The 22,201-nt window shown below is 38.3% G+C and overlaps 1 protein-coding gene across 1 annotated transcript in view; it reads left to right on the forward strand.

Annotated features, from left to right (window-relative positions):
- TRANK1 (tetratricopeptide repeat and ankyrin repeat containing 1) overlaps nucleotides 1-3,974 on the forward strand; it is a 44,949-nt gene extending 40,975 nt beyond the window's left edge. Inside the window, 2 exon segments of the mRNA XM_067291298.1 lie at nucleotides 710-811; nucleotides 2,066-3,974. Of these exon segments, the coding sequence (XP_067147399.1) occupies nucleotides 710-811; nucleotides 2,066-2,178 (215 nt within the window). The 3' untranslated portion in view covers nucleotides 2,179-3,974.
- Nucleotides 3,975-22,201: the final 18,227 nt, after the last annotated feature.

Genomic DNA, 22,201 nt, shown 5'->3' on the forward strand with positions numbered 1-22,201 from the left:
GCTCATCAGTTCTGATCAGTGAAATATGTTAAGCTTGTAACTAAATGTTAGGCTGTGCTCTTCACCTTGATGTGTTAACTTTATCTTTACTCCATATGGAGAACTTTTACATATGGATGAAGTTTGTAATGTTTGCTGCTTATGTAGTTGGCTTTCTGCTCAGTGAACTGTGATAGTGATGGATATAATTAATATTTATATTAATTAGCTAATACTTGATTTTGTTAGGATAATCGCTTGATGAATGTTACCTTGTTCCTCCACTTGGTGGAAATCTATTTACAGAAGTCATTTGCCTATGGGATTACTTTTCCTGATGCAATTAAACAAGGGCCTCAACATCTTGAGTCCATGTTGTACTTTAACTTGTAGAATTTCAGAGGGATGCTGAAAGCCAGGAATTCTTTCTTTAATGCCCCCAAACAGATGAACCATAATGTTGCCAGGAGGTTCAGGTATACCTTAGAACGGTCAGCACAAGAATGGAGACGTGAACTTCTCTCATTGTGCTAGTAATGTTGACTGGCATGGAGAATAATACAAGTAGTATCTCCGTCCCCAGTAGCGAGTTTGTACATGTAATTGCCTGTGACTGCGACTTCTTGCTTTGCAGGATCATTATACAGCACAATTCTATGGCATCTTTTTTTTTTGCCCCATCCATCTCTCAGCTAGTGTTCTTATAAATGTTAATTGCACTCTCTTTTAGCTGAAGAAATAATGACCCAACATGCCAACAAATTGTCTGCCACCATTGATGAGGCTCATAAGTGGCTGAAGAAAATGGACTCATATAGGATAAAGGAAGAAGGTATGTTTTCAAATTACACAAGTTTCTGTGTTCCCCATCACTGTTCAGTAATGGTCTCTAAACAACATTTCAATCTCAGTCATCAGTTTTGTGGATATTCACTTACCCTTAGGCAGCAAGAGACAGGTACCTCCATGGAGTACTCTGGAAAATGTGAATTATCCAGTCTTCTTTCTTGGGTCTTTGAAACAGAGCATGAGCCTCAGAGCTGTCCACAGGGTGGCTGAAGTGGAGCAAGCCTCCTCCCCTGGCACTGGGTGAATCCTAGCCTGCATATAGAGTATACGAGTGCATGCACATGCACACGCACACACACATGTAGCTATGGTTCAATTGCAGCCTTCAGGATAGAAACTTGGGGGGGAAAAAAAGGAAGAGAAGCCGTATTCATCTGCACCAATAAGTTAGTGTTATTTGTTTCTTAGCTGTGCTGCAGCAGTACATTTATGGGCAGTTAACAGCATGGTCCCAAGTTCTTGGAAACCAGCTTCCTAACAAAACTAGTTCTTGCCTTGTTTTTGAGATTACTGGGAAGAAATACTATCTGCAACTGAATTTCTTTTGTTTTTACTTTCATTTCACTTTGCTTTACACCAAAAGTAACAGACACCGGTGCAGTCTATTGCATCACAGACCTCTGAGCACAAGTTTAATCGCTGTGGCTACCTGTATGTTTAGGATTAAGCACATATTTAAGTGGTAGGACTGCAACAATTGCATAAAAAGGAAGCAATGAAGCAATGAGGCTTACAAATCACACTGTGTAAAGCATTAAAGCAGCTCTGTTTTAGAGAATTTGATCATGATAAAGCTTTGTGTTACACCTTCCTATTCCAAAAAAAACATAGTTAATAAGCCTACATGGGAGTGCTCTCGTAGTCTTACAAGCAACATTATAGTCCATCTTGCAGTCTTTTGAAGTCAATAAGCAAATGTATTGTCTGCTGAAATTGCACCTTGATAGAAAAGATCATTCTTACTTGAAAAAGTCAAATGTTATAACAGTAGAAACAGATTTTCCATGTAAAAATAAAATTCTAGTGCAGCAAGCGGCCTAGCAGTCTCTCTGTCCTAGCCGAGCTCTTAACCACAAGCATAAGTCATATGAAAACCAATGCTGCTTAAATATGATTATACACATACAAAGATATTTTGCTGACACATAAAATAGCTATGGCATAGTTTTGTCATACCATTAAAAGAAGAAGGTGTCAGGTTTTTACACTTTGCATTAATTTCTTGCTTTTAATATAGGCTTTGCCCATGATAGAGACTTGGAAAATGAAGTAGAAGATGAAAGCATGGCTTTTGAAGAACTTGTGTATAAAAAATCCTCAAGAAGAAAAGGAAGATGTAGGAAATGGTAATTAGAAAAAAAATGCGGGTGGCTATTCTATCCTCTAACAATATAATTTTACAATAGAAATTAAAAGCATTAAAAAGAAAAATAAAAGAATGTGGTCAGAAATGGGAAGAGTCTGAAGAAAAATAGCAACTTATGCAATTGTTTTTTATTACTTCTATTCAGTCAGAATAATTACCTGTCATGACATAATTGTTAAAACCTATGACAGGATAAAACAAATGTGGTAACTTGAAAGGAAGAAAAAGCCAAAGAGTAGATTTTTACTTAATCAAGTAGGAAAAAGTAATCATGTTTCTGCCTTTATCAGAGGTATTTTTCTGCCTAGTGTTCTTTTTTTCCCCCTGTTAATTTACATCGTCATTCTTCTGAGCTGGATTACTCAGAAAAATAAGAAGATAAATTTCTCTAATTTTAAGAGGTTTTAATTGATGGTTTTAGATAACCATTGTAAACCCACTGTCTTCTGAGTCTTGTTATGTCTGGAAGTTTTTGAGTCTTCAGATAGGGTACTTAGATTATCTCTTATTTTAATTTTATAGACAAGAATGGTCATTTCTGAACACATTCATGTTTTCAACAGTGTACATACTTCAAATTGGATAGTTATGAAAATTATCTATTTGATCAAGTTTTGATATGAACTGTTACCTGTACATACTGAAATATAGATAATGTTTCTTTAAAAAGTATTATACATTTCAAGTGTTTTATATCTTTTAATTGATTAAAAAAATTTGTAATGTATGATAATATTTTATAAAACCTGTAAGATTCTTAAAATCATTTGGCCTTGTCTCATTTTATGAATGCTTTGTGAAAGCCCTATGTGACCGACTACATGAGTGAGGATTACAGGTTGGGTCCAAATTACAGTATCAGTTCTTACCGACACTGTTTTACTTTTAGGATTTCAGTATCTCCAACATATACTTGTCCCCTTTATAAAACATTTAAAATTAGTCGTTTTGTTTATTAAACATGCTTAGTTAGGGTATTGTTTAGTTGTTGAAATATTTTGCCTTGAAAAGGGAGTGACTTTGTCTAAATAAAACAGTATGTTTTAACAATTACACTTTCGCAGAAAACTTAACAACTTGTTATTATGCTGTCTTGGAAGTGGGACACTTCGCATGGGTAAAAATGAAATGCTGCTGTAGAATGGAGCAATATAGGCAGCAGTAATAGTTATCTATTGCATTGTAATTGCTCGTCTGCCAGAAGAAGACACTCTACTATCTAATTGCTTCTTTTTAAACCCTTGTTACTTAAGCGAGGATGTAGAAGTAGTTTGAAAACATACATTGATGAAATAGAATGTCAGACAATTGCACAATACAGGAATTAAGAAATAAGAAAGTTAGATCATTCATGTAACTTCTTTGGCTCTTCACATATGTTTCAGTTGAAATTTCTATTGGCTTGGTGTTTTAAAAAATGCTTAACTTTAACTTGCTTTCATGTTAAAAGTTGGTCTTGTAATGATGTATATTTTGCATTTAATACTACAGAAGCGTTTCCTGTTTAGTTTCTTGACTTGAATATTTAAATTTGTGGCATTAAATGTTATCTGAACATCTTAATGACAATTACCATTTAAAAATCCTTGCTATCCACATTTTAAAGTTCTAGTGAAAATATTTTTGCTTTCTCTTTGGGGGGAGAAACCAAGCTTTGAAAACGTAATTGAACGATACCAAGCAAAGAGAAAATGAAGAAGGAGAAGTAAGAATCTAAGTTATATTACATTAAGAATTTAATCCCTGGTTTCCTTGGAGCCAGGGACCTATGATCCTTGATATGCTTCAATAAAAAAAAACTAATGCGCTGGCTCTGGTTTTGAACCAGTTCTCCCAGGTGGAACTCATTTCAATGGCAGAATCATGAAAATTCACATTTCAGGACTTACAATTTCAGAAGTATAGTAGGCCAAGATTTTGGCAACGCTCACGCTGAGTGGGAAATCTGGTTGGATTTCCAACCCAACCTCAGTGCTTAAAGTTTTTTTTGGGGGGGGGGGGAGGGGTTCTTCACTTTCCCCCTATGATGGTATACATAAATAAGCATAAACCTTTCTTTTCTATGGTAGTCTCTTAAGATAATAATGATTTGTGTGCATTAATCCTATTTGAATGGATTTCATCCAGATCTACTCTTGTTTTTTCTGATTATTTAAAAATCCTTCTCACCCCTGGTAGAAAGCTGCAGTATTCTGGCATAGGTTAATGCCTTTGACTCAAAGGGACTTAAGAACTATGACAGGTGCCTTGGTACATGCAAGATGCATATTGTACCAAAATCCTCAGAATTGAATAGTGGATGCAGGCTGTCAAGCTGATCCGCCCACTTCTACCTGTCTAAACCATGTTAAGTTGAAAAGAATTTAGAAAAGGCTTCAAAAGCATGGAAACCAGTGAATTAATTAACACCTCAGAAGTAGTGTAAGGCTTAACAGTTGTAGAGCATGTAAACTTGATAATTATGGCAGATCTGTTTATCTCAGTTCAGGACCCAATTAAGAACTAGGTGTTTTCTGGGTAGACTGTCAGTATAGCTGAAGTAAGGTGATTTGCTGGTAATCCAGACGTTCTGCTCTCTCTACACTTACCCTGTAGCCTTTCTCAGGAATGATTAATAAGAGCTGGTTTGGTTGGGCAATAGAAGGGTTTGTGTTTTATTTTGTAGTTCTCATGACTACATGCTTCAGGCCATGATTTCTGAATGCAAATACACTCAAGTGAAGTAATGTCAAACACCTAATGTCAGATACATAAAGTCAAACACCAATCAAAGCAGCCACATTTTCAGATTAATAGCCATTCCAAACAAATACTCTGTATCTGCAAAAATTAGACCATTTATTTCAGGTCATGACCTCTGGACTTGTGATACTGGTTTTAGCCCATGCTCTGAGTGTGTTATGTGTATGTGCATAGGTGATGTGTATGTATGGTGGTTTTTTTGTTTTGTTTTGGGGGATTTTTTTTTGGACATATTGATCCTGCCTTGGCTGCAGGAGGGTGGGTTAGCGCCTTTGAATTCTTACTTATGATTGTTCTGTGCTGCTTTATCTGTGAAAGCAGTGTTTGGAACCAAACTGGTAAAAAAAAAAAAAAAAAAAAAAAAAAAAAAAAAAAAATCCAAATCTAATGAATACCTACCTATGGTTCGTGTTAGGTTTAGTCGGCATGCAAAGTTTCATGGTTTAAATAAAGATGCAATTGTTAATGATTTAAATAATATCAATATTTCAGATATTGGGCTTCTGATCAACTTAAACTAAAAGAAGCTGAAGATTGTCTTACCAGTTTTCATTGACCAAGCAAAACCGGTTTCTAAATTGTCCGTGTAGATCAGTGCTGAAATTTTAGCAAACTGACAGATTTAGGTTAACTCTAAGACATTCTGCAGGAAAATAAATAATAATTAAATAATAAATAAATAAATAATAAATAATAAATAATAATAAATTAAATTTTCTAGAAGTAAATCCCTGTAATTCCCTTTTGTGAAAGGTGAATAGGTCTTTACAGAAGCTGTCACACTGCTATATGCCTCTTCGGGAATTATTCATTATAATGTTTGCTTGTCCTGTGCTAGAAATGTTTTATGTAATCACGGGATGAGGTTTTTTACCTTCAAATAGGCAGGGATGGAACATTCAGGGCACCACACCGAGCTGTTTAAAAGTTGGCTGCTTCCCTAGAAATAGAGAGGAAAAGTAACATGAAAAAATCAACAGGAAATTAACGCATATAGTACAACTGTTAGACCATTTCTGCTGCTCAGCAAGATTTTTTTCCTGTGTATAAACATTGAGGAGAGGTTGATCAGTCCCCTTTTTCCTCCTACTGCAGTCCTTGTGAAGGTGGTATTAAAAAGCCTTAAGTTTTGCAGCTGTCCTCAAGCATTGCCTTTTCTTTCCTTTCCTTTTTTTCCCCTCTTTTTTTAATGTAAGTAGATGAATGCTTGTGTCATTAGAGCAAAGCATTATAAGGAGATCTGCTGCTGACTTGCCTTGTCAGCTTAGATAATTGCTGAATGTTAAAGTGCTCCAATATTATTAATAATGTTCCAGTCAAGGTCAGTATTATTTGGGGTTCTCTAAGTGCACTATGTAGCCTTTTTCCCAGGGAGTTTACATTTCTAGTAGCAATGGGCAGGGTCCCCAAAGAAAGAAGAGCCACTGAAGGGGGTGTTGCCCAAAAGGACTGTGAAGCATAAGTGGATGAGGTGCCTATTTCCCATGAAGGAAGTTGGATACCTCTCTATGGGACACAGAGCAGAAGAGTGCTGAGCTGAGAAGTGGCATATACTGGCATTCGAAATGGCATGTATCAGCAAAAGACATGCAGAAAGGAAAACACAGGTGAGTCTCAGACCCTCTTTATCTTTGGAGCTTAGACTGGGAAGCAGAAAAGTGTCAGAAGTGTGCAGCTGAGAAACTTCAATTGTCTCTCCTTTAAAGAACAAATCAGAGCTCTTTATTTTTCGTTAGGACACAACCAGAAAGAGTTTGTGTAGAGGAGAAAGTGATGATGGGTACTTACATAATAACCTAGTGGCTGGAGTACTCATCTAGGCTTCTGAGATGCTTGGGCTTCAAACTGATCTCCCAGAAGGATGCTCTGACTCGCGGGCTGATTTGTCTGGAGGAGCATTCACTACAGTTGCTGCTGAAGCTTAGTTAATTGAAGATTTTGGGGTATAGATGGAGGGTAGAAGAGGGACCCATTTAGTAAAGGACTTGTGTTGTAGTTGCAGGTGTCAATACTGGTAGTCCTACATTTAAAAACTAACCAACCCTTGGAAGGGGACCTGTAACTCCAGTGTCAGTGGTGCTTAGTTGCCAGAGCAGGGTTGAGCCCACTTTCTCCAATAAATAAATGCTGAATTTCTTGCTGTGTAGTGAAACAGCTTCAGGAAAGGTGGAAATACCAGTAGCCTGGTAGCCAGGCTCCTCATCTGGTAAGCTGTAGGAGATGTGGCATTAAACCTGCATCTCCTGCTCCCTGGGAAGCACCCTCACTCAGAGGCTAGTTAGTAGTGAACTACCCCATGTTTTACAATGAGGCCCTGATCCTACTGGTGTGCAAGATCTTTGGGGAGTTCTTTGCTGGAGTAAGGTAGAAGAGGCAGAGCTGCCTAGTTTCTCGATCCTGGATTGACTTACAGGTAAGTACATGCTGAATTGCTCAGCCTTGTCAAAATACGGCAGTTCTGGGTGCATAAGAATTAGATGTACTGGGTTGCGTAGGGGCTGTGTAGCCTGTTACCTTGTCTTATGTAGTGGCCAATTGCTGCTTGGGGCACTTTCCCTCACCCTTGCTCCTCTTCCCTCCCAGTCAGTCAACTCCTTTACTGGGTCAAGCTGCAAGGCAGGAAATAGGACCCACTCTTGCTGTTTCATAGGCTATCCCCTTGGTGATGATGCTACTCCTGCCCTTGGGTCCATTAACTGGATATGAATATTGCCTACCACAGCTCCATCAATTCTTACACAGCTGTGAGATTTTAGAATGACTAGTGCTTTACAGTCCTGCACAATATTTTTTTCCCTTAGAGGAATATAGTAAGTTAGGAGTGCTGTTGTATTTTTTGGAACCCTGATGACTAGGCAGATATAAAGTATTTAACTCCTTTGTGTTAATAAATAATGCAGAACAACCTGTTTTCCACAGTTCCTGGATAAAACATGGCCTAGTTTCCTTTAAGAGGCACTTTGAGCAGTTAGCAAGGTACCCTTGGCGGGAAACCTGCATAAGAACAGAGGGATCAAGCTAAAGTGAGTACTTAAGTAACAAAAAAAACCTTTAAGCTTCCAGCAACACTGCCTGTCTCTGTAAATAACATGCCTGGGCAATCTCACTGTTTCTTGACCCTGTCACTCTGAGTGTGTCTGCTGTTCGGAGGAGATTAAGCACAAGCCAATAGGAAGGAATTTCCTAATATGTTACATTCACAGATTCTCACTATTTCACTACTTTGGCTGGAGGAGTCATTGACGCTTATAAAGGAAAATCTTGTAGTACAATGAAGTATATCTGTGAGCCTGGGCATTTATAAGCTGTGTGTTCTGCAGCAGGTTTGTTGTAGTGGGGAAGAGAAAACTTTGAGGTTTGCTTTGTGGAATATTCTTAGTATAGCCTAGCTATAACTTACATAATTTATTATTATTATATAGTTTATTGTTTATTATATAGTATTTTTAGTATAACCTAGCTGACTGTTTGGTACAGTGCTGTGAGAAGAAAGGAGAATTTTGTCCATTTCCACCACCTGTTCTAAGGCCAAAAGTCTCTTCTTTTCCTTTCATCCTTGCCTATTTTGTGTTTTCTAGTTTAGAAGTACTACCTGTGCCTATTTCTTGCTGGAGGATCTTTTTGAAACTATTGTGGCTTGGGAGTCATCAAGATAATGATGCTGAATCTTTAGTAAGCAGTGTTGTGAGGACCTAGATTAGACAACCACCTTTGGCCAAGCTGGGTTATAACTCTCTTGAACAGCTGTCAGGTTTGACTCAAACTTGTCCAAGGCTCAGGTCATCACATGGGACTGGCCACCATTCCTCAATAGGCAAACACTTCCATCTAGTTGTAACAAGCTTTTAATATGAACTGTAATCACCTTGTAGTGTAGCCTGGACCTTTAATTGTCATCAGTGATGCATCTGCTTTTCAGGTTGAAGCCTTTTGTAAGAATTGCTAATTTCTGAAGAAATTGTGTCCTTATGGAAGAAAAGACACAACTCAAAGCTGTAGTATGGACCTCCATCTCCGTATTCCAGCTAACCAAATGAAGTGAGGCAGAACAGAAAATGCTACCTCTTGACTGAGACTCATCTTCCAGCCTTTCCTATTTTGAACTCATCCTGCAAAGATTACTAAAAAAAAATGCAGAAAAGCGGGTTAAAACACATTTTGTGAGAATCCAGGGTTGTCTGGCATTGCAGACGTTTTCCCAACTCACAGTAAACCATGCGTTCAGTGTAGTGATTGAATGTGTATTCAGTCCTAGCAATCTTTCTCCTCCACACACAGGAGCATTTTAATAGGAGTAGAAGTGGTGAAGTCATCAGCCACAGGCAACACAGGCTCCTCAAGGGCCTGCACTTCCCAAATGTTGAATTAGGTAGCTCTAATTAAGAATTATGCTTTTACCAGAAAAAAATTTCTAGCCAGGCTTCCACATTTTTTTTCTTCTCAGTCGGCTCACACATGAAATGATTCTCTAGGACCTTTCACTTATTAATGTTTCTTTTAGCCTGTCTCGGATGTTTTATATTTATTTGTACACACACACACGTCTATATCTATGTATATAAACCATTATATATGCTCGAGAAAAATACACTCTTTGGCTGATCAAAATCAAAAAAAAAAAGTTCCAAATTGTGCAAACCTTTATCTTGATTAAGGTTACAAAATTCAGAATAGGAATGAAACTGGGAGGTTTTACCTCAATAGTAAATGAGGTGATGTCTCCCTTTTTCTTCTAATAGCTATTGTACTTTCTCTTTAAACAGTATCTTGGGCCCAGGCTTTGAAGTCTGGAATAGAATACAGTCTGAAGACTGTTTTTTGTATTCCTTTTAGTTACTCTTGGTGGACAGTCTTGCCCTCATGATCACAAGCTTTCCTCACTCTTCATAGTACCAATTCCACTGGCTTAAAATTTTGCACATTGTCTTAAAAACAGAATTACATTGTGTGTTTAAATAATGTTGATGCTTTCTATATACTTTTTTATTTTCTGAGTCTTTTAGAGTGTGTTCAGCCAAACCTTTCTAATTTTCTTCCTCAGCCACGGCACTGGAGTCATTGCTTTCTTTCAAAGTAGAAAATCTCAAAAGAACACTTGCTTCCAGGACCCAAGTAGTTAAGAGAAACACCAGCTGGTCACAAGACTCAGGATTAAAGCCCAAAATTTGGAAATAGTGAGGCATATGACTGAATCAGACTGTTTGTAGCAGGGAAAAGAGAAAGTGAAATATTCTTTATTGTTGGATATCCCCTGTTCTTTCCATTTCCAAGAGATAGGGTGGAGATGATCAGCAGTGAACGCCATAGGGGGTTTTAAAGCAGCTTTTTAGTCAGCACCTAATAGAATCTGCTCTAGAATCCTCTTCTTACAGGGGGTGTTAACTAAGAAGCAATGTCATATTTCAAAATGAAGCACTTGGGCAGTGGGTGTGCGTGGAGGAGAGAGTAGGATCATACTGTAAAAAGTGCTCACATTTTTAGCCAGACAGCACTTTTGCAGCAAATAAAATCTCTGTCTCCGACAGATGGAGGAGAGGTGAGTGGGAGGGAAGTTTGGAAGACGCACTTCATAACTTCTGTTCGTTCACTGCTTCAAGTGCAAGGGAGGATGCATGAAATATCAGTCAATAAAAAGGGAAATTAAAAAGTGCAGCCACATCAAGGAGATAGCTGCAACTCTCCGTAATTATGTAGCAGCTTTCATCCGGGACTATGTGCTTTGCCAACGTTAGTCAGCTGAGCTTTATGATATCCCAGTGAACATATATTGATCATCCCTATTTAGAGATGGAGAAATTCAGGAATGGAGAGCATGTGACAAGCTTGAGGGGTGCAAAAGTGTTGATTTGTAGGTCTGGAACCTCCTGTTAGGAGCTCCTCATGCACCAAGTACAGGACCACACTCACTGTATGTGTTGTTCAGACTCAGGCTAGCTGCCTGTCATTAACACGGACAATTCTTATGTGCCTGACTGAACTCTTCCCTGGAGTGCCCTGTCACTAACTTCTCCTGATCAGGCTTAATTTATTTGTCTCTTTCATTAGAACTGATGACTTTAAAGCTGTCCTGAAAATGAATTTTTACATCTGAGAATGGCAGGACAATAAGGCCTGGGTTTCAGTGAGGGAATCACTAAGTGAAAGAGAATATCCACGCTGTTACCACCTGCAGAATTGTAGTTCATGACCATACAATTATTTCACGTTTCTAATCATGGAACTGAGTGGACGCACACCTAAAACTGTGGATCTCCCTTAACATTTGTGCCATCAGGTTGGGGGAAAAAAAGTATCTCTGATAATTTCTTAAAATATAAATTAAGCAATTTTCCACATTTCCTCTAAAAAGAGCTACTGTTTTACAGACCCAGGGTCAAAATCATGGTTACATGAAGATACCCATATTTGGGTGAAATGCTTAAACATAAGGTTGGAGCGATCTGTAAGTTCTGTTGTCCATGCACTGGAAGCAGCTATGTGAGTACACTTGCACCTGGTATAAACTCTTTCCAGCCACATTTTAATCTTATTTCTGCTTGTGTGAAAGTGGGGTAAATCTGGTGAAAATTGGATGAGTTTCACTGGTACAGAAGGAAGACAAGCAAAACCAGAGTCAGACTCTTCATGTCTTAATGCAGGGCATTCAAGCCTTAATGTCCAAGCTGAGATGGACTTTCTGAATTACTATGGTCTGTTGACTCAGTTGGGTATCAGAAAGGACTGGATAGTACTAAACTTGTGTGTACTGGTGAAGGCTACAGGGCAGTGAGCTTCTTATTTTCTTTCTGACATCCTAGGAAGTGTTTATTTCTGTGGCAAGGAGAGTGTGTCTCCATGCATATGGGGATTTCTTAAGACAAGTTCCTGAAACTCTATACTACTTGGGTGCTTTTCTTTGTGAAGTGATTCTACTTCTGTCTCATAGGAGCCTGGTGTTCTGATTGCCTGATTAGGCATCCAAAAACATGGACTTGGCTTCTGGGTTTATGCTTTTAACAGTGTGATCTTGGGCAAGTCAGTCCTGTTTGTTCCTGCCTTGCTAAAATAGGGTAGGAAAATGCATTCTGCAAATGTCTGTCTTTATCACCCTACTATTTTTATTATTGCAAACTATTTATGTTGTAAATGCTGACTCAAAAATCAAAATATTTCATCGAAGCTGAAAGGGAAATGACCCTGCAATTTTTCCAGCTTGATACGTCATTTCACTTTTTGTCCCTCTTTGGGGATCTTTGTCCTACTTTCTGTCTCACATATTAGTCTTGGCTGATTGATATGAAGAGATGCAGAGCTTTGAGCAAAAAACAGTTTTATACACAAAGATAGAAAATTCTTTTTTTTTTTTGCTTTATAAGAAAGAAAATTAATCTTAAGCAGAATAAAAGAGCACTAACTGACCCATTTCCAGGCTAACTTAGGAGCAGATGAACAAAGAAAGTAAAATGTAAGTTTGATGGTTTATTTTTCTGCCTTGGTGAGAACGATAAAACAAAACACTGATGGCTTCAGTAACGGCAAATATGCAACTGGGATCACTGTCAAGAGTATTTTCTAACAGAATGTGTTTATGACTCGTGACCAGAATATTGATATGACAACATATATTGCAGAGTAGATTTAATTTATGACATTCATGTAAATTGCACTTTAAAAAAAAAGAAAAGCTGTCTGTATATGTGCTGCCAGTCACAAAAGTTCAATCAATGAAAGGTCAAATCACCTGTAATGATTTAAAGAGTAGAATTTGCTGGAGTGATAAATTATATGTGGATAATCTTATTTTTTGCTGCATGTTAGCTAAATTCAATACAGTGATCATTAGAGTCTGACAAGTCAATTGGGAGTTGAAACCTGGAGGAAGAAAATTAATAATCTGATGACAAAACCTACAAGTTGGGGAGTTAATATCCACTAATACTAGATATTTTGAAGGACATATGGCCCAAAAGAATTTGTTATTCAAATAGTTTTAACGTCAAAATATTTTTCAATAAATGTTTTGTTCTTATTTATTCATAATATTTCATATATTTATATTTAACTTATAACATATCATGTTTTTGTCTTTCATATATAATTCAGATTTCCATCCACAGTAGCTTAACACAAATCATGTATAAAAAGGAATCCCCTCAGAAATAAAAAGTATTATTTACCTTTTTCTAACAGAATCAAGTCTAAAAAATAAGATGCTTAATCATACATTCTTCCATTTACCAAAGGAAAAGTACCAAATTTACTATAAACACCACATGTATTGCAAATCAGCATGTCTTAATAATTACTAAAAATGAGAATCAGTCTTTAGAAAAATAACTCTAAGCATAACAAATGTGAGTTAAGAATAAAGCCATATTTTGAATTAGGATTTGTTCCTTGCTAAACTAAATCATGTTAAAATTAGCTTTTTGAGCCTTACCCATATGTTACCTTTCTATCTGAGCTCCTGTAGGCTTTGTGCGCATTTGATGATAGCTGTGTTGCTGAATTTAATTGTCAGGTGTCTTTCTGGTATCAGCTGAGTAATGAACAATTAATAGGTGACCTCAAATGATGTTGTGCATCAGACCTGCATCTTTCTCTCTGCTTTCTGTTGAGTGAAGGCACGCAAGATCCACAGTGTGCAGTGAGGGTGTACTAGGCACTCAAGCAGTAGGTGCTTGGCCTCACAGTGAAATCCCATATCCTCTGTTGGAATCTATGTGCAGTTCATGTTGAGAGACTCTTCAGGATGTGATCTGGAGCAGTCATTACACTGATTTATAATCTGCTAAAATCAGCATGCAGCTGACTCAAGCTAGCCATGTGGAAACACCAGGCAGAAGAGTGAACCTCTGTCTGAGGTGCCTCGATCTGCACAGGAACCCTCTCTCTAAAGCATCTCCTGAAAATACAGCCTTTACAAGAGTGCACAGAGGTTCGATTTTTGTCTTTAAAATGTGGCAAGAGGGAAGAGGCGATACTACCCAGGACAACACTGAAATGGTGGGAGCGTTTGGACACTAAACAGGAGTGCAATCAACCTGTTGCTCACCCAGAACATTCAAACCAGCGTCTCCCCCTTTGAGACTTAAAGCCAGGCTGGAGGCAAGGGTGGGAGACTCTGCAGCAAACTTCCCCCAGCCCTCCAGGAGCTGGTCCTTTCCTGCAGAGAGTCACTGGGAGATGGCCCAGGTGAGAACGGGAGTGGGTACAGGCACCAGGGCTGTGCAGACTCGCGCTGGGGTCGCCTGCTCAGCCGTTCTGCAGTTCATGCTACACAGCCTCTGTGTAAAATGAAGGTGCTGAGAGCATTTAGAGGTGGCTAAGGGGAAGGGGAGATACTCGAGAACATGATTTTGATTTGGTGAACCTTAGTTTCACTTTGTGACTTTCAGTTCTAGCTTTTGGTCACTCCTTTGAGAGATTAGGAGCAAAAGGATCGGCGCTGCTTTGTTTCTCAGCACATGGATACTAATTGTTTCCCTTTGGATTTATGCAGTGTCATTTTAAAAGTATGCAGGAAGTAAACAAAGCCGTTAAATCATGCGCCATCAACCCCAGGCTACCTGAGTTCTTAACAGCACCTACTCATTGTGTTTATAAGAGAGGCTCAGCTTTCCTTTAAATTTGGACTTTAAAAAATGGACATAGGAAAACCTAGGCCCAGGTAGGCTCTACTCTGAAAGAATTGCCTTGTTCTTACTGAAAACTTTCAGTGGTTTACCACAATGATTAAGTTGTCCTTCATCAGAGCACTCACTGGAAACTTGAAGAAACCAAAAAAGAGCTAATCCCCTCAGTGCTGTATGTATTAATGGGATATACAAAGAGTTAAAGAGATGGCTAAGACTGTAATCTTGTCTCCAGATATTTTCCATGCCCTTTCAATGTAGGTGCATAGTAATACTGTATGTAACCCAGAAATTTGATTATAATATTTGTTTTTAAAAATATCTGAAAGAAATGAATCCTCCTTCCTGCCCTAAAAAAAAAAAATTATTTAAACATTAAGCAGGAATTTGTTCTCCTGATGCTGCTCTTTCCCTTGTCAACTTACCAGACAGGCAATTTTTTGTTATAGTCTTGATTATCAAGTGCAGCTACCACCACAGAGCATGAAGCACCCAAACGAGTGAAATAGTGGATGCAGCCTCCTTAAATCTTCCAGTGGAAAGGGCCAAGGAACAGCTAACCTAGATTCTTTTCAAAACATAATGTTAAAGGCAGTTCTGTGCTGGCTGGATTCACTTCCTCAGCTGTGACTCTTTGGAATTAGTTACGCAGTGTGCAGTGTGGACTTATGGCCAGTCCGTGGGCACATGTATGACCTATGTATTTGATATATTTGGTATTTAAAAGTATGTGAAACTCCAGATAGCCTCAATCAATTATTTGATAATTGCAGAAATTATGCACGGAAGACCTGTTGTCTCTTTAGAGAGTAGTCTCCAGGTTTGTCCCCAAAATGACCAGAGTTATGTATAAAGATGGATAAATGCGTCACATCTGGCTTCAGCAATTAGGCTAGTATTTTTTATATCTATCTTTAGTTGAGACTGACTAACTCTCATCTTTGATGAAAAAAATCAAAAATATATTATTCTAGTTACTCTTTGATACAAAGATGGTGTTTTGAAGCAAAGATAGTTAATTTCACGCAAAGGTCTAAGACATGCTGCATATCAGCACTAGCTTCATATAAGGAAATGCATCCTTTGACTATGTTTGACAGTCTTACAGTTAGCTTCAGTACAACCATGGGAGGATAAAGTACTGGCTAACAGCTGTGTTCAACGATGTTTTCATTCTAAACTTCTCTTCACTCCTTTCTTACAAAAACCTTCAGAGAGACTGTTTTTGTATTTTGTTAAATAAATAAAAGACAAATAGCTGGTGAGATGCAGGATTTTTCATTCAGCTTAGTTCTCAGAGACTGTCCGCAGGGCTTTACTGATGATGTGGATAAGTTGCCTGGGTAGCAACAGTCCCCAGGCTCCCAGGCTGCAAGCAAATATTCTACCGCAGGCCCATTCGTAACAAGTGTAGAGGGATTAGAAATTGTTTGCTTAGTTTGGTGAACTGTTTCTCTCCTGATTCTTTATTTGAGAGAGATTTATGGATCATTTAATGGAGGGGAAAAGTATTGCTTTGTTGCAGGGGAAAAATTTGAAGTGAACTTAGATTTTTGAGTGACTTTGCAGTTTTCCAGGCAAATTGCAGCTTGGCTAGACAAATTGACACAGGCAGCTGTCCCACACTGCTTTGTGGTGCCTTCATATAAAGTGAGGTGCCACATGAGGTTTTGTGAAGTTATCTGCAATGGATTTAAACTGGCTTTGAAGAGATTGAATTTTTTCAGAGAGAAGGAAATTGCTATCTGTTTTTATTTTCTCACCTTTTCACCACTGAAATGTCAAGTCTAGTTTTCCTTGGTTTAGATGGAGACTGTGAGGAACACCAGCAAATGAGAAAAATATAAATAAAAGGCTGTAGCCATAACCATTGTCTTAATACTTCATCTATTTCTTGTCCGAGCAGATTGAAAAAGTGCTCATGTCAATGCATTATTCATTACCATAAATAAATATCATCCCTTTTAGCAGAAGAAAACTTGGTCTAGTCTTAGGTGTCCTGTTCAAAGTGGTTTAAAAGCTGTAGTTAGGCTGTTTAGGTATGAAATTTGAGTGGAGGCCTGGTAGAAAGGGTATCTTCATCTGTTGCAGAATGGCTAATTTATCCTTGTTACAGATACCTCTGAGTCTCAGGTGAAATCAAGATCTTAGGAATAGCATTGGATAGAGCACTGGATAATAAACTGTGGTCACAAATCTGTGCCAGTGAAGGAATGACAGAAAATGCTTTATCCAGAATATCTTATGCCAAGTTCTCTTCCAACAAGATGTCTCTGAGACAGAGGCAGCTCTGATCTGATTGAGCTGGGAAGGGGGATAGGGGATCATGCCAATAACATTTGATGTGTAATGTGTGGGTAAGAGCAGGGGAGGGAGATTGCTTCCCTCTTAATGAATTTATTACAGTACTGTGTCTGAAGGACACATGGCAGAGGAAAGGCCATATTAGGCACTGTCCTCTTGGCTGAGTAGCTGTGTTGAGGGAGGTCCCTCAACTTTTTCTCCACTTTCTTTCATTGCACCACAAGGAGAAGGGTAAAACCAGAAAAACTTGGCATGCTGCTACATGGCAGTGTGCCAAAACAGCATCTCCATCAAAAGTCTAATAAAGCATTCAGCTGCCTGCTCTTGTCTTTTATATCTTTCTCCTTTGCTTGGGTACAGGTAACTTCACAGCTATATAGAAGCACTTTCAGTACTTCAGTATTCCCTATGTTCTCTGGGCTCAAGCAAAGTTCATTAGGGCCAGTGGAAAGCCACCCACTTCCTCATCACTTTTCACCTTGTCCAGTTATGTGCATCTCTTGCACTCTTGTTTTGCAAGACAATACAGAAAAGTAGTGAAAATAACAAGGAGCTCAAAACCTTGGAAATGATGTCATACTGCATATTGACACAAGAAGCAGAGTGCTATCAAGAAAAAGGAGATGGCAGATTTTTTTTAAATGTTTCTCTGAGGGTTCAATATTAATGCCTTGTGCATTTTACTATGTACTTCTAAAATTGACAGACTGTCTGTATTGTGGTGTGGCTCCTATCTTAAAATCAGTGAGATTTACACTAGTTGTCCTGTGAGCACTAGAACTAAGCAATCCTTTTTTCCTATGAATGCGTGTCCTTTGCCTCCAGTCTTTTATCTTTTCCACTTAAGCTTTCCTTCAATCTGAATGATGTCAGCTCTCCACTGTGTACTGCTGAAGAGCATATGAACATATGAAGAGCAGCTACTTTCTAGCTTCTTTCCCTCATGAGGGAAAATACTTTGGCTTGTTGTGCACCATGTTTTCACAAAATGTAAAGTCAATTTTCACAAAATGTAAAGGAAGACATACATATAGGAATAGGAAGTACATATGTAGGTATATAGGAAGTTCAAATGTCTACCCTCTTTTCAAGTTTGGTGGAAATTAGCCAGTGGTTTCAAAACTTTTGAGTGAGGAGATGGAAGCTTTCAAAGAAGACCAGAAAAGTCTTACTTGCTTATGAAGTCAGGCTTGAAACAGATAACACCAGTATCTGCTCATTCTTGTACCTCTAAAGTTCATATTTTCAAGATATTCTTTCTCAACCAGGAAGGCTGTGTTCTTTATTTGATAATAGAAATTCTCTATAACTGTAGCTGAGGTGTCAAAAAAACCCCTTTGTTAGATTGTGAGATTCATTTGAAAAAATGCTGCTGGAAGAAGTCCTCCTGTTTTGGAAAACTCTTGCTGATTAGGTGGCTAGTCCATCAGATTACAGTATAAATAGCTAATTCTAACCAGGGTGCTCAAAAGTTATGGAATGGCACCAGTTGTCCTAAGCTTGTAGAAAAGCAACAGCTGGTAACTGTTTTTAGATGCCATCTTCCTTTAAATACTTGCGGGTACTTTGTAATGTAATATTATTATTTATGCTTCAGAAATACAAAGAGGTCCTAACTGAAAGCGGAGCCTGATGGTACTATTTTTTGTATCTACACACAGCAGAAGATAATCCTGTCCCCAGTTCCCCTCTATGCCTTTCCCCCAAAATATCGTAATAACTAATTAGGCAAAGAGTGGAAGAAGAACAACAGGCGCCATGAAATGAGGTGACTTGCGCCTGGCTCCAGAGCAGATCAGTGTCTGAGCTGAGAATAGAGCTCAGTCTCCTGGCTCCCCATTGGAATTTCTCCCCGGGCTCCCCTGCAACTTAGCAAGTTCCCAAAAAAACCATGTTCTTAATATGCCATTACAAACCTCAAAGATTTAAGGGAACATTATAAATACTTAACAAATGTACAAAAAACCACTTGAAATACACTGTACCTTGGGATGTGATTGAGTGGCATTCACTCACTTTTGTGCAAGGTTGTTAAAATCTTTGTCGAGACAGGAAAAAAAAGGAAAAACAAACAAAAATTTAATTAAATTTCAAGGATTCTGCTTCATCATGTGTGTTTCTCAAATACTCATGAATTGTCATGCTGCTATGATCTCTCATGAGAATTATGTTTTTGTTAAGTATATTCGTGTTACATTATCTTTAGCATAAATGCGTGAACAGTCCATGTGTTTACTATGCACAGTCTTGGCTTCTCTCTTGGCCTTGTCAAAGTGATACAAATCTTTTTCTACCACATTTGCCTCTTCAGTACGTGTTTCTCTCTTGTAGGACTCTCCTTTATTTGTTTTTGATTTCAATCATAAATGATCCATATCTATATATTCATAAATGAAACAAAAATATGTTAATTTCTCCTTGTGTAGGTTGTAGTCTATTAGAAATTTTCTCACTCTGTGTGGTTTAACTTTGTCCTCTTTTCCTATCAGAACTGACAAACCGTGATTAATTAAAGTGTAATTTGGGTCCCAGCTCATGAGACTGTTAGACTTGTTGGTAACAACATGTTTGTATAATTCCAGGTGCAAAGACGTGCCAGTTAAATCACTGCCTCTCAGTGTTACTGTACTATGATGATAAGGGTTTGAATAATTGTGATTTCAAGGCCAGTTTTTTGGGGGTTCAGGTAGTACAACGAAAGGAAAATTACATGCCCTGAGCTCACCTCCCTGCTGGGTACAAAACACAACAGGCTACCACTGGTTACCAAGGCTTAGTATTTCTGTGTAGAGTTCTGGCCATTCTCAACTCTCATTAGGATACAGTAAGTGCAGGCTGGTCCCTACAGCCTGTCTTCCCAGATGGTTTGCCCTGCCTGAAATGATTGCCGAGAAGTCCCTTTGAGACCTGTGTCCATGAGAGCACCACCTGTATTCACTTATACTATGAGTTGTCCTGGGGAAAGGGTGGTTTACTGAATCTCTCTGTGCCTGAGCTCCTTGCACGTTGTTCGTGCTTGTTATGGACAGGCTGAGAAGGCCACCAAAAACCCCTCTGTGGTGGGCACTGCAAAAACACAGGGTAGCAGGAGATTCTGTCCTGAGGAAGAAAGCAAACAAAAAGGAAAAGGGGATATTGCAAACAAGCAGAATGCAATGGTGATGGTGCTATGCTTGCTCTCTGTATTTTAGGTGCAGTGAATTTACTGAAGAGTGAGGAGAAAAATATGGATCCATCTTTCCTAAGAATCTGAAGCATTATTAATTAGGCTGGGCCTCCCACATATGACAGTTTTCAAATGTTCTTAAGGAAGGCCCAGAAAATGGAGTCTTTCTTAAGATGATGAAAAAACATGCATTTTGTATTACTGGTGTAGGTTTCTCAGATCAAATCTGCAGTTTTCAGGTTCTTGCCTTTCCCACCAACCACAGGCTGGGACATTGTGACTAGACAGTGTATTTTAAAAGATATGCTTTAATTTGAGCAAGAACTAATTTAGGAAAGACCTGCAGCTGTGCTACACAGAAGGCAGACTGCAGTATCTCGGTAAGCCCCTCTGTCATGCATCTTTGAAAACATGTCAGGCTGTGGCCAAATTTCCCGAAGATGCACTAGAGTCTGGGCAATTTGAGTCCAGCCCAGCTACTTCTGGAAACAGAAATGTCTTCCTTGTTCCAACTTTTTCTTTCAATAGGGAAGGGAGGAAGTGAATTTCTTATCAAGTCCAGCTGTTGAATGTGGGGAGAGAAATGTGTATTGCCCATCAAGGCACCTGAAGAGATGCCCCAAAAATCAGTAATGTGTTCCCTCTCTGGTTTTGTCAGTAGCAGCTGCTTTGCTCTGGAGGCTCTCAGAAGTCAGACGTCTTCATCAGTACTGATCTGCATTAGATTAAATGACCTTGAGGTGAAAGACTGTGTCATGCTGTCATTGTAATTTCTGGTTTACTGATCTGTTTCTCACATCCATCTCCTATTTTCCTGGTCATATTCCATTTCTACAGTAAGAATATAGACATGATTAGTAACTACAAGCTGGCTGCTTCCAAACACTCTGAATTGTGTCATTTTAAAATGTGTCTCTACAAACACTGTCTCATGCTGTTTGCAGCTAAATTCTCTATTGCCTGAGCCATTAGTGGCAATGAAAAACATTGTCTCCTGTAAGCAATTTTCTTAAGGCTCTTCTTCACTTTACATCAGGATATGAAATAAACAGATATATAGCAAGTGGCATAGCAGGGAGAATGATCAAAATTTTTGAGCAAGTAAGTGAGCAAAATTTTAAAGCTACATTATCAATTAGGGAATTGGGCTTCTTAAAAATGCACAAGGAGTCTATGTGTATACGTAGATGTCTAAATACCTTCGAAAATCTAGGATACTTTCAAGAAATGCATCCAGCATCAAATATTCTCAGTAATAATGGTAAATATTGAGGGACAGATAGTCAGGTTTGGGTTCTGTTTCACTTCTGCCTGTGACTTGCTATATGACCCTCACTGAGTCTTTTTGTGCCTCAATTTTTTCACTTCTGATATTCATTTAAGATATAGGTAAGATAATGTTTATGTATCTTAACTGCTTTTCTCTAGCTCTAGGCTTTGATCAGGTCACACACACATTCATGAAGTTTCAACATGCCTTATATTATTGTATGAGATTTCATTCAATGTTGATGAGCGTCAAGAGCCTTGAATGAAAGGCTTTATTAGTATATAAAATGTCTCCCTTGAGACATTTCATGAGGAACATGAAATTCATGAGGAACATCAAATTTTGTGAGTTTTCTCAGAAGGCAAGAGTCATAATCCAGTGTATATCAGTTTAACATAGGTAAAGCATATAATCCAGCGTGTCAGAGGATGTCAGGCAATCACAGTTTCTACTCATTTGACACCAGTGAGTCCCTCTTAAAATAATACATGAACTGTTTATAAAAACAAATTTAGAGAGAATTCTCCTGCCTCATCAAAATGTTGCCATCTATGATCAAGAGCCCCTTTTCATTGCACTGAATTTGACACTGATTAAGTATCTCAATTACTTAGAAACCAAAATAAGGCAATTTGTTAGGGGAAGATAACATAACTTTGGTGAAACTACAGTGCTTTGTTCTTGATATGTACTTTCAAAAATATTTATTCTGGAAAGAAGTGTAGAATTATGTCATTATCATTATTCCTGTTTAAGCAATAATAAGTTTCTAAAGCTTGTTTTTTTTGCTTTGAATATATGCTGGTCTGCTGACTGTGGCTGAGGTCCTGATTTTTTTTCTTGATCGTGTGAATACATTCAGCATTGTTGTGTAAATGACTGTAATATCACTGCTCTGGCAAAGTGATACA

Source organism: Apteryx mantelli, chromosome 2, assembly GCF_036417845.1.
Source record: "Apteryx mantelli isolate bAptMan1 chromosome 2, bAptMan1.hap1, whole genome shotgun sequence".
In the NCBI taxonomy this organism is placed as follows: domain Eukaryota; kingdom Metazoa; phylum Chordata; class Aves; order Apterygiformes; family Apterygidae; genus Apteryx; species Apteryx mantelli.